The 14,708-nt window shown below is 36.5% G+C and overlaps 1 protein-coding gene across 1 annotated transcript; it reads right to left on the minus strand.

The window, feature by feature from the left end:
* Window positions 1-463: 463 nt before the first annotated feature.
* On the minus strand, window positions 464-14,547 carry LOC117325565 (D-beta-hydroxybutyrate dehydrogenase, mitochondrial-like). Its single transcript, XM_033881882.1, has 7 exons — window positions 14,326-14,547; window positions 12,634-12,873; window positions 11,468-11,671; window positions 11,168-11,320; window positions 2,386-2,573; window positions 1,813-2,049; window positions 464-650 (listed from the first exon to the last, which is right to left on the minus strand). Exons 2-7 carry the CDS (start codon window positions 12,863-12,865, stop codon window positions 546-548), a joined length of 1,119 nt encoding a protein of 372 aa, XP_033737773.1. The 5' UTR covers window positions 12,866-12,873; window positions 14,326-14,547; the 3' UTR covers window positions 464-545.
* Between the last annotated feature and the right edge of the window lie 161 nt (window positions 14,548-14,708).

A 14,708-nucleotide genomic window follows, 5' to 3' on the forward strand; every position in this document is an offset into this window, starting at 1 on the left:
CAATTTTCATTATCAGGACTTTGTTTACTATGGTAATTCTGACTAACAGTGATAGGTGTCTGATGAACTTTTTACTTTATGTTAAACGAAAAATAAAATGAAGTTATAGGACAGGAGATCCAGATTTAGTGTTTGACAGATCCCAAGAGGTGATCACAATGTTTTGTGTTTGGAGATTAGATAATCAGCAGTGTTTCCTCTGGTAATATCTCACCAGACATGTATATGTAGCGAGAAATTGTGTGAGGAACTTAAACGAAGCGTCCTAATGAGCTCCGCACTTATCATAATGTATAGATACATCATTAGTATGCAAGCATTAATGTCAAAAGACAATACTAGGGATAATGTTCCCCATTACCAGCTGCTCCATTGCCTCACTATATCTAATGTGTACACAAGTCTGGATTTCCCTAGTGGTGCATAAAGGGAGACAACTACTACAGAAAAAGATACAGGAAGATATCAAGTTTATATTTATTATGAGACATCAACAGAATAAATTACCAAACACACAATAGAATACAATGGAAGGTTCTTCATGATCATTTGATTTTTTTGGTAAGAGGAGACAGGCTACTAGAGAATTCCCGCTCCATGATGTAGTCCACACACTGTTGAGGAACCAACCAGCCCAGTCTCAGCAGTACCTATATCAACATAACAAAGACAGTGAATACATACCACATACAGTGAATACATACCACAGACAGTGAATACATACCACATACAGTAAATATACACCAAGTATAGTGAATACATACCACATACAGTGAATACATACCACAGACAGTGAATACATACCACAGACAGTAAATACACACCAAGTATAGTGAATACATACCACATACAGTGAATACATACCACAGACAGTGAATACATACCACAGACAGTGAATACATACCACATACAGTAAATATACACCAAGTATAGTGAATACATACCAAATATAGTGAATACATACCAAATATAGTGAATACATACCAAGTATAGTGAATATATACCAAATATAGTGAATACATACCAAGTATAGTGAATACATACCAAGTATAGTGAATAAACTACATACCAAATATAGTGAATACATACCAAATATAGTGAATACATACCAAATATAGTGAATACATACCAAATATAGTGAATACAAACCAAGTATAGTGAATACATACCAAATATAGTGAATACATACCAAGTATAGTGAATAAACTACATACCAAATATAGTGAATACATACCAAATATAGTGAATGAACTACATACCAAATATAGTGAATGAACTACATACCAATTATAGTGAATGAACTATATACCAATTATAGTCTATGAACTATATACTAATTATAGTGAATAATCTACATACCACATATAGTGAATGAACTATATACCAATTATAGTGAATAATCTACATACCACATATAGTGAACGAACTACATACCAGATATAGTGAATACACTACACACCAAATACAGTGAATGAACTACTTACCAAAGATAGTGAATGAACTACATACCAAATATAGTGAATAATCTACATACCAAATATAGTGAATGAACTACACACCAAATATAGTGAATAATCTACATACCAAATATAGTGAATAATCTACATACCAAATATAGTGAATAACTACACCAACAAAGTCATGTAAGTATTAACTACACCAACAAAGTTGTTCATGAATTATGTACTCCAACCAAATAGTTTAAGTTCATTGTATGAAAGAAGAAAGGGTATGAAATTCCCATAGATTTATATAAAACAGAGGCAATGTAGGGTTTGAATAATTCACTGAAACATATTTTTGTATATTTACATTGTGTACATCAAAGAGCAAACTGCTTCCATCCACTAGATAGTGTGTTCCTGGCCTAGCCGACAGTATTGCCTCCTCTATCTTGTCCACAACTGGTCCAAGAGAGTTACAGCTGGTCACAGCAAAGCTAGATAAAGATTGCTGGACACCAGTTAAATACTTCTGTCCATATGCAGCCTTCAGTTCTGGTTCAGCTTTCTCCCAAACCTGTTGGTGTTCCTTCTCTACACTGGCCATCTATAGACACAACCGAAATAACAAAACTACCCAACTGTAGAAAGTCATTATAATATGGATGTCCTATTTCCATTTGTCTAGAAATTGATACTTAATATCAAACTCTACCCAAAATATTACTGGGTTTAATTTTAAAGACAACTTTAAAGACGTTGGTTGATCAGATTACGATGCAAAATCAGCTAAAATTTACCAAAATCCTGAAATAAAAAATGAGGATATAGCCAAAACATGTAATCAACGCTATCCAATAAACAAGACCATTGAATGAATGAAAAAATTGAAGAGTTCAGAATTTTTTGAAGAGTTTCTTATAATACATCTACTTGAACTTACTGTGGATTTGTTCAGAAATCCTGTGGCTCCATAGAAATTGCCTGGTTCCACAGTAATCACCTGGACACCAAACTTGTGCATTTCCCTACGCAGGCTGTTAGAGAAAGCATCACACCCAGCCTTGGTCATGGCATGGGCAGAGTGGTAAGGGTAACATACTGGGGCACTGGTAACGTTGATGACCCGCCCTGTATAAAACAGATACTATATCATAGTGATGACCCGCCCTGTATAAAACAGATACTATATCATAGTGATGACCCGCCCTGTATAAAACAGATACTATATCATAGTGATGACCTCGCCCTGTATAAAACAGATTCTATATCATAGTGATGACCCGCCCTGTATAAAACAGATACTATATCATAGTGATGACCCGCCCTGTATAAAACAGATTCTATATCATAGTGATGACCCGCCCTGTATAAAACAGATTCTATATCATAGTGATGACCCGCCCTGTATAAACAGATTCTATATCATAGTGATGACCCGCCCTGTATAAAACAGATTCTATATCATAGTGATGACCCGCCCTGTATAAACAGATTCTATATCATAGTGATGACCCGCCCTGTATAAAACAGATTCTATATCATAGTGATGACACGCCCTGTATAAAACATTATATATCATAGTGATGACACGCCCTGTATAAAACAGATTCTATATCATAGTGATGACCCGCCCTGTATAAAACAGATTCTATATCATAGTGATGACCCGCCCTGTATAAAACAGATTCTATATCATAGTGATGACCCGCCCTGTATAAAACAGATTACTATATCATAGTGATGACCCGCCCTGTATAAAACATATTATATCATAGTGATGACCCGTCCTGTATAAAACAGATACTATATCATAGTGATGACCCGCCCTGTATAAAACATATTATATCATAGTGATGACCCGCCCTGTATAAAACAGATACTATATCATAGTGATGACCCGTCCTGTATAAAACAGATACTATATCATAGTGATGACACGCCCTGTATAAAACACATACTATATCATAGTGATGACCCGCCCTGTATAAAACATTATATATCATAGTGATGACACGCCCTGTATAAAACAGATTCTATATCATAGTGATGACACGCCCTGTATAAAACATATTATATATCATAGTGATGACACGCCCTGTATAAAACAGATTCTATATCATAGTGATGACACGCCCTGTATAAAACAGATTATATATCATAGTGATGACCCGCCCTGTATAAAACATTATATATCATAGTGATGACTCGCCCTGTATAAAACATACTATATATCATAGTGATGACCCGCCCTGTATAAAACAGATTCTATATCATAGTGATGACTCGCCCTGTATAAAACAGATTCTATATCATAGTGATGACCCGCCCTGTATAAAACATTATATATCATAGTGATGACACGCCCTGTATAAAACAGATTCTATATCATAGTGATGACCTGCCCTGTATAAAACAGATCCTATAACATAGTGATGACCCGCCCTGTATAAAACAGATTCTATATCATAGTGATGACACGCCCTGTATAAAACATTATATATCATAGTGATGACCCGCCCTGTATAAAACAGATTATATATCATAGTGATGACACGCCCTGTATAAAACAGATTATATATCATAGTGATGACACGCCCTGTATAAAACAGATCCTATAACATAGTGATGACCCGCCCTGTATAAAACAGATTCTATATCATAGTGATGACACGCCCTGTATAAAACATTATATATCATAGTGATGACCCGCCCTGTATAAAACAGATTATATATCATAGTGATGACACGCCCTGTATAAAACAGATTATATATCATAGTGATGACCTGCCCTGTATAAAACACATACTATATCATAGTGATGACACGCCCTGTATAAAACATATTATATCATAGTGATGACCCGCCCTGTATAAAACAGATTCTATATCATAGTGATGACCCGCCCTGTATAAAACAGATTCTATATCATAGTGATGACTCGCCCTGTATAAAACAGATTCTATATCATAGTGATGACCCGCCCTGTATAAAACAGATTATATATCATAGTGATGACACGCCCTGTATAAAACAGATTCTATATCATAGTGATGACCCGCCCTGTATAAAACAGATTCTATATCATAGTGATGACCCGCCCTGTATAAAACAGATTCTATATCATAGTGATGACCCGCCCTGTATAAAACAGATTCTATATCATAGTGATGACCCGCCCTGTATAAAACAGATTATATATCATAGTGATGACACGCCCTGTATAAAACAGATTATATAACATAGTGATGACCCGCCCTGTATAAAACATATATATCATAGTGATGACCTGCCCTGTATAAAACATAGTATATAACATAGTGATGACACGCCCTGTATAAAACAGATTCTATATCATAGTGATGACCCGCCCTGTACAAAACATATATATCATAGTGATGACACGCCCTGTATAAAACAGATTCTATATCATAGTGATGACTCGCCCTGTATAAAACATTATATATCATAGTGATGACCTGCCCTGTATAAAACAGATTATATATCATAGTGATGACACGCCCTGTATAAAACATTATATATCATAGTGATGACTCGCCCTGTATAAAACATTATATATCATAGTGATGACCCGCCCTGTATAAAACAGATTATATATCATAGTGATGACACGCCCTGTATAAAACAGATACTATATCATAGTGATGACCCGCCCTGTATAAAACATATTATATATCATAGTGATGACACGCCCTGTATAAAACAGATTATATATCATAGTGATGACCCGCCCTGTATAAAACAGATTCTATATCATAGTGATGACCCGCCCTGTATAAAACAGATTCTATATCATAGTGATGACCTGCCCTGTATAAAACAGATTCTATATCATAGTGATGACCCGCCCTGTATAAAACAGATTCTATATCATAGTGATGACCCGCCCTGTATAAAACAGATACTATATCATAGTGATGACTCGCCCTGTATAAAACATTATATATCATAGTGATGACACGCCCTGTATAAAACATATTATATATCATAGTGATGACCCGCCCTGTATAAAACAGATACTATATCATAGTGATGACCCGCCCTGTATAAAACAGATCCTATATCATAGTGATGACCCGCCCTGTATAAAACAGATACTATATCATAGTGATGACCCGCCCTGTATAAAACAGATACTATATCATAGTGATGACCCGCCCTGTATAAAACAGATACTATATCATAGTGATGACCCGCCCTGTATAAAACAGATACTATATCATAGTGATGACCCGCCCTGTATAAAACAGATCCTATATCATAGTGATGACCCGCCCTGTATAAAACATATTATATATCATAGTGATGACCCGCCCTGTATAAAACAGATACTATATCATAGTGATGACCCGCCCTGTATAAAACATATTATATATCATAGTGATGACCCGCCCTGTATAAAACAGATACTATATCATAGTGATGACCCGCCCTGTATAAAACAGATTCTATATCATAGTGATGACACGCCCTGTATAAAACACATACTATATCATAGTGATGACCCGCCCTGTATAAAACAGATACTACATGTATATCATAGTGATGACCCGCCCTGTATAAAACACATACTATATCATAGTGATGACCCGCCCTGTATAAAACAGATACTATATCATAGTGATGACCCGCCCTGTAAAAAACAGATTCTATATCATAGTGATGACATGCCCTGTATAAAACAGATTCTATATCATAGTGATGACCCGCCCTGTATAAAACAGATCCTATATCATAGTGATGACCCGCCCTGTATAAAACATATTATATATCATAGTGATGACCCGCCCTGTATAAAACAGATTCTATATCATAGTGATGACACGCCCTGTATAAAACACATACTATATCATAGTGATGACCCGCCCTGTATAAAACAGATACTACATGTATATCATAGTGATGACCCGCCCTGTATAAAACACATACTATATCATAGTGATGACCCGCCCTGTATAAAACATTATATATCATAGTGATGTCCCGCCCTGTATAAAACATTATATATCATAGTGATGACCCGCCCTGTATAAAACAGATTCTATATCATAGTGATGACCCGCCCTGTATAAAACATTATATATCATAGTGATGACACGCCCTGTATAAAACAGATCCTATAAAGTGATGTCCCGCCCTGTATAAAACATATTTTATATCATAGTGATGACCCGCCCTGTATAAAACATTATATATCATAGTGATGACACGCCCTGTATAAAACAGATCCTATAAAGTGATGTCCCGCCCTGTATAAAACATATTTTATATCATAGTGATGACCCGCCCTGTATAAAACATTATATATCATAGTGATGACCCGCCCTGTATAAAACATACTATATATCATAGTGATGACCCGCCCTGTATAAAACAGATTCTATATCATAGTGATGACCCGCCCTGTATAAAACACATACTATATCATAGTGATGACCCGCCCTGTATAAAACAGATTCTATATCATAGTGATGACCCGCCCTGTATAAAACAGATACTATATCATAGTGATGACCCGTCCTGTATAAAACAGATACTATATCATAGTGATGACACGCCCTGTATAAAACACATACTATATCATAGTGATGACCCGCCCTGTATAAAACATACTATATCATAGTGATGACCCGCCCTGTATAAAACAGATCCTATAACATAGTGATGACCTGCCCTGTATAAAACAGATTCTATATCATAGTGATGACCCGCCCTGTATAAAACAGATTCTATATCATAGTGATGACCCGCCCTGTATAAAACAGATTCTATATCATAGTGATGACCCGCCCTGTATAAAACATTATATATCATAGTGATGACACGCCCTGTATAAAACAGATTCTATATCATAGTGATGACACGCCCTGTATAAAACAGATTATATATCATAGTGATGACCCGCCCTGTATAAAACATTATATATCATAGTGATGACCCGCCCTGTATAAAACAGATTCTATATCATAGTGATGACTCGCCCTGTATAAAACATATTATATATCATAGTGATGACCCGCCCTGTATAAAACAGATTCTATATCATAGTGATGACTCGCCCTGTATAAAACATATTATATATCATAGTGATGACACGCCCTGTATAAAACAGATTCTATATCATAGTGATGACACGCCCTGTATAAAACATATTATATATCATAGTGATGACACGCCCTGTATAAAACAGATTCTATATCATAGTGATGACACGCCCTGTATAAAACATTATATATCATAGTGATGACCCGCCCTGTATAAAACAGATTCTATATCATAGTGATGACACGCCCTGTATAAAACATATTATATATCATAGTGATGACACGCCCTGTATAAAACAGATTCTATATCATAGTGATGACACGCCCTGTATAAAACATTATATATCATAGTGATGACCCGCCCTGTATAAAACAGATTATATATCATAGTGATGACACGCCCTGTATAAAACAGATTATATATCATAGTGATGACCTGCCCTGTATAAAACACATACTATATCATAGTGATGACACGCCCTGTATAAAACATATTATATCATAGTGATGACCCGCCCTGTATAAAACAGATTCTATATCATAGTGATGACCCGCCCTGTATAAAACAGATTCTATATCATAGTGATGACTCGCCCTGTATAAAACAGATTCTATATCATAGTGATGACCCGCCCTGTATAAAACAGATTATATATCATAGTGATGACACGCCCTGTATAAAACAGATTCTATATCATAGTGATGACCCGCCCTGTATAAAACAGATTCTATATCATAGTGATGACCCGCCCTGTATAAAACAGATTCTATATCATAGTGATGACCCGCCCTGTATAAAACAGATTCTATATCATAGTGATGACCCGCCCTGTATAAAACAGATTATATATCATAGTGATGACACGCCCTGTATAAAACAGATTCTATATCATAGTGATGACTCGCCCTGTATAAAACATTATATATCATAGTGATGACACGCCCTGTATAAAACAGATTATATATCATAGTGATGACCTGCCCTGTATAAAACACATACTATATCATAGTGATGACCCGCCCTGTATAAAACAGATTCTATATCATAGTGATGACCCGCCCTGTATAAAACAGATTCTATATCATAGTGATGACCCGCCCTGTATAAAACACATACTATATCATAGTGATGACCCGCCCTGTATAAAACAGATTCTATATCATAGTGATGACTCGCCCTGTATAAAACATTATATATCATAGTGATGACACGCCCTGTATAAAACAGATTCTATATCATAGTGATGACACGCCCTGTATAAAACAGATTCTATATCATAGTGATGACACGCCCTGTATAAAACATTATATATCATAGTGATGACACGCCCTGTATAAAACAGATTCTATATCATAGTGATGACACGCCCTGTATAAAACACATACTATATCATAGTGATGACCCGCCCTGTATAAAACAGATACTACATGTATATCATAGTGATGACCCGCCCTGTATAAAACAGATTCTATATCATAGTGATGACACGCCCTGTATAAAACATATTATATATCATAGTGATGACACGCCCTGTATAAAACATTATATATCATAGTGATGACACGCCCTGTATAAAACAGATTCTATATCATAGTGATGACACGCCCTGTATAAAACACATACTATATCATAGTGATGACCCGCCCTGTATAAAACAGATACTACATGTATATCATAGTGATGACCCGCCCTGTATAAAACACATACTATATCATAGTGATGACCCGCCCTGTATAAAACAGATACTATATCATAGTGATGACCCGCCCTGTAAAAAACAGATTCTATATCATAGTGATGACATGCCCTGTATAAAACAGATTCTATATCATAGTGATGACCCGCCCTGTATAAAACAGATCCTATATCATAGTGATGACCCGCCCTGTATAAAACATATTATATATCATAGTGATGACCCGCCCTGTATAAAACAGATTCTATATCATAGTGATGACACGCCCTGTATAAAACACATTCTATATCATAGTGATGACCCGCCCTGTATAAAACAGATACTACATGTATATCATAGTGATGACCCGCCCTGTATAAAACACATACTATATCATAGTGATGACCCGCCCTGTATAAAACATTATATATCATAGTGATGTCCCGCCCTGTATAAAACATTATATATCATAGTGATGACACGCCCTGTATAAAACATTATATATCATAGTGATGACACGCCCTGTATAAAACAGATCCTATAAAGTGATGTCCCGCCCTGTATAAAACATATTTTATATCATAGTGATGACCCGCCCTGTATAAAACATTATATATCATAGTGATGACCCGCCCTGTATAAAACATACTATATATCATAGTGATGACCCGCCCTGTATAAAACAGATTCTATATCATAGTGATGACTCGCCCTGTATAAAACAGATTCTATATCATAGTGATGACCTGCCCTGTATAAAACATATTATATATCATAGTGATGACACGCCCTGTATAAAACAGATTCTATATCATAGTGATGACTGGCCCTGTATAAAACAGATTCTATATCATAGTGATGACCCGCCCTGTATAAAACATATTCTATATCATAGTGATGACTGGCCCTGTATAAAACAGATTCTATATCATAGTGATGACCCGCCCTGTATAAAACATATTCTATATCATAGTGATGACACGCCCTGTATAAAACAGATTCTATATCATAGTGATGACCCGCCCTGTATAAAACATATTATATATCATAGTGATGACACGCCCTGTATAAAACAGATTCTATATCATAGTGATGACCCACCCTGTATGAAACAGATTCTATATCATAGTGATGACACGCCCTGTATAAAACAGATTCTATATCATAGTGATGACCCGCCCTGTATAAAACATATTATATATCATAGTGATGACCCGCCCTGTATAAAACATATTATATATCATAGTGATGACCCGCCCTGTATAAAACATATTATATATCATAGTGATGACTCGCCCTGTATAAAACAGATCCTATAAAGTGATGTCCCGCCCTGTATAAAACATATTATATATCATAGTGATGACCCGCCCTGTATAAAACAGATTCTATATCATAGTGATGACACGCCCTGTATAAAACATATTATATATCATAGTGATGACACGCCCTGTATAAAACAGATTCTATATCATAGTGATGACACGCCCTGTATAAAACAGATTCTATATCATAGTGATGACTCGCCCTGTATAAAACAGATTCTATATCATAGTGATGACCCGCCCTGTATAAAACATTATATATCATAGTGATGACCGCCCTGTATAAAACAGATTATATATCATTGTGATGACCTGCCCTGTATAAAACAGATCCTATATCATTGTCTTGACAGAGTTGTATGAGTTACATACTAGTAACATTGATATGTTTCCATCAAAGAGAATTCAATTCAAAGTGAATATTTCAATGTCTAAATGAAATTGCTTACAACAGACTCAACAACAAAACAATTATCTTTTATTTGTGTTAAGACAAGGGAAATAAAGACAATTCTTGTTAACATAGGTATATTTGTCTATTTACCAAGATGAAAGTACAGATGCTTATATTATTTATCCGTTTTAATCTCATTAGCTGTTTTCCCAACTCAAACACACATCACCTACAACAGAACCTTGGTCTGGTACGTAACCCTTACCTTGACCTTTCCTGATCAGGGGAAGATAAGCCTTGGTAACACATACTGTCCCAAGTAAATTGACCTCAGTCACCCTTCTGTACATCTCCATGGAACAGAATTCAACATCCACGAGACAACCGACTCCAGCGTTGTTGACTAGAGCCCACAAACCTGAGAAACATTATGTAGTTATGATTTATGAGGTCATCTTGTGTATATCATTATGATTATTGGAAGATGCAGTCATCAAAGGTTATAACCTTCGTATCATTTATTGAAGTGAATTTATTTACTTGAAATTTTGTGTCAGTAATTTACCCTCATCTTTTGTCTTCTTTTTCACAACTTCAACAGCATTTCTCACTGATTCTTCTGATGTAACATCCAATGGGATGATGTGGATATTTTCTCTTGAAGTTCCCGTTTCCAGAAGTTTGGCTCCATTTCCTTCAGGATTTAGACAACCAGCATACACAGTCATTCCCCGGGAAGACATACGCTTGGCCAGCGCATGGCCAAAACCTGTCCAGACAAAAATTTCATATTTATCTAGTGGATATAATAATTCTCAAGTCTTTCATAAATCAGTCCTTACACAGAAGAACTTAAGCCTGAAGCATGTATGTGCTCTATACAAGTGGACTGGGAAAAGTTAACAACCTCACGAAGATTCTGAAACAAGTAAATGATTGGAGTCAAAGTAGTACTCCTACACAATATTAACATACAATACATATCCTTTGAAGCGGAACTGGACTGGGTTGATCATCAGCGTCCAGGAGCTCAATTGGTAGAGCATTTTGCTAGTGTTTGAAGGTCCGAGGTTTGAACCCCGGTCTGGCTGCTACATTTTCTCTTTCTCCTGTTACATAATTGGCAAGCTTTCCAACTCCTGTTTAAAGCATTGGGAGTAGGCTTAGCAAGGAAATAACAGAACTTGTGGTCATTGGGGCTAAGGCTTGAAATAAGGAGGGATGTAGTGAAACTGGACTGGGTCGATCATTGGGGACCAGGTACCTCTATTGGTAGAGCATTCCGCTATTGTTCGGAGGGCCCGGGTTCAAACTCTGGTTTGGCTGCTACATTTTCTCTTTCTCCTGTTACACCTTTATGACGCATACACATTTTATACAGTATAGGCACAGGAGCAGACATGACATTCTATAAATCTATTATAAGGCAGAATATAAACTGGATATGCTTTTGTTTTGGTTTGTTTTGTTTAATGTCATATTAACAGCCAGGGTCATTAAAGGACGTGCTAGGTTTTGGAGGTGGAGGAAAGCCGGAGTACCCAGAGAAAAACCACCAGTCTACGATCAGTACCTGGCAACTGCCCCACGTAGGTTTCGAACTCTCAACCCAGAGGTGGAGGGTCAGTGATAAAGTGTCGGGACACCTTAACCATTCTGCCACCGCAGCTCCTAACTGGATATGCAGATCAGAAAGAAATCCCTGTAAATGATAAGGATTATGAGCATTACCTGTGTCACAGCCAGTGATGAGAACAGATCTTGTCTCGGGGTTGGGTAACCATCGGAATGTAAGCATCCGCCATAAAGCACTCAGACCCAGAAACACCAATATAGCTAGGATGGTCAGTCCGACTATAGGCTTGGCAATCAGGAAAGGAAGGATGGCCAACACACAGAGGTAGCCTACCTCAAACATGTGGAGAGCCAAAAACTGCTTCATACTCGTATTATTGAAGAACATTGTCACGACTAAAACATAAAAACATCATTATATAGTCCATATTTATCCTAAATAAGCCTCCTCTCCAAGTCTAGCATCGTATTTATCCTCATATAAGCTCCCTCCTCTAAAGTAAAAGTTTAGCACCATATTTATCCTCAAACAAGCCCCCTCTCCATGTGCAAAAGTTTTAGTATAAAAATTTTGAAGGGTTTATTTGTAAACAACTGTAAGATAATCACTGCTTTGAAATTGATGATTCTGCAAAAATGAAGAAGGGGGCTTATATGTGAGCAGGATATTGATTACTGATAAATATGGTTAAATAGATAGCATGGTGTTAAGAAGCATAACTGTTTTTAACAAAAAAAAAAACAACTGAACAAATGGATCAAGATTCAGTGATCTACATTATATGTATGTGGAGATAACAATAATCCCATTATCTTATGTATCATATTGTCAATATTGTATTCTATAATGACATCTTTTCAGATTAAACAGGATCAGTAAAGTATAGATGTGGTTCTTTTTATTTGTTACAGCAACTAGAATGCTTGTAAAAAGGCTATGTAAGCTAGACTAAAACACAAAAACTATCGCTGAATAAGATATATACAGAAAAATAAATGTTTACATTGTTTTTTTTTTATTACACTCATAGAGAATTCTTTATATCATTTGAGTTTAACAAAAAATAATGAAGTGACCATCTTCTGAATAAAGTACCATTATTTTAATTATCATTATCTTAACCACTGAGGGAACTGGAAAATATCTTATTGTGTGATAACCGCATACAAAGCATGCAATAGTCAGACCAAAACTTGAATACAGCTCTCCCATTTGGGACCGACACAACACAAACCAAATTAAACAAATAGAAAAACTACAAGGATGAACATCAAACCTGCAGATCCCCTACCAAGACATGTACACCCTCAGACCCCCTACTAAAACATGTACACCCTCAGACCCCCTACCAAGACATGTACACCCTCAGGCCCCCTACTAAAACATGTGATTATGATTATGATGATAGTTGCAAACCATACCTATTGGAATTGATGCGTGTTTGTGTGTGTGGTTCCTATATATGTATTATAAATGTCTTCAAAAATAACAAATTATAAAAAAAAATCATTTTTTCCACACACAATAACACCATGGAACATCCTTCCAATAGCACACATAGGTACAGCCCCTGAGGCTGAAGCCCTCATCACACACTATTTAAGGCGCCTGTTTAAGACGTCTGATGATTGAAGTAATTTCCCCGCTGGGTGCCCCTTCGGGAGACACGGCAATATCTAATTAACATCGAACGCAACTGCATAATTATGTTTTTACCATAAACGTTACACTCATCGAATTTAACACGAGACCGAGAATTTATATTCCAGCTAAGATTATATGTAGTCCCTCACTGCACATCGCTATCCCCTAAGCACATTATTACATTCAATATATTGGCTACCTACTGATCGAGGGGTGTCACTTTGACAGCAAACAGGTCTAAATTTAGCTCTCCTTCAGTCTTGGAAAAAATGTCCAGTATTCGTCCAAGAAGAAAGTCGAGCGTGATATGTGTCGATGGTGGATGTAGCAATCTATAAGTCAATCCAGCGCTTATCGAGGCGCATCCGGTGCACGATACTTGCCTGTCACTAGCTAGCGACCACAGAGCTATCCTTGACCCTTGTCGGAGAGGCCAAAGAGGGGTACTGTATATAAACGAAAATGAAAGTACAGTAGCGCAGAATCACGCGAGACAGAACCTAACAGAAGACGGAGTCGAGTAATGTAGGCAAAAACTAGTTGTCAGTTGTCCTCGAACTCTTCTTTAAGATTGGGAGCCTCTCTG

The sequence above is a fragment of the Pecten maximus genome, chromosome 1 (assembly GCF_902652985.1).
Source record: "Pecten maximus chromosome 1, xPecMax1.1, whole genome shotgun sequence".
Classification (NCBI taxonomy): Eukaryota; Metazoa; Mollusca; class Bivalvia; order Pectinida; family Pectinidae; genus Pecten; species Pecten maximus.

What these genes read in the sequence shown, in the direction of transcription:
- LOC117325565 (XM_033881882.1), bottom strand. Translation starts at nt 12,865, where the DNA reads ATGTTCTTCAATAATACGAGTATGAAGCAGTTTTTGGCTCTCCACATG. An exon ending in CATCACTGGCTGTGACACAG is followed by an intron (nt 11,672 to 12,633) that starts GTAATGCTCATA and finishes TTGTCTGGACAG; the next exon opens with GTTTTGGCCATGCGCTGGCC. An exon ending in TGCTCTTTGATGTACACAAT is followed by an intron (nt 651 to 1,812) that starts GTAAATATACAA and finishes ATGTTGATATAG; the next exon opens with GTACTGCTGAGACTGGGCTG.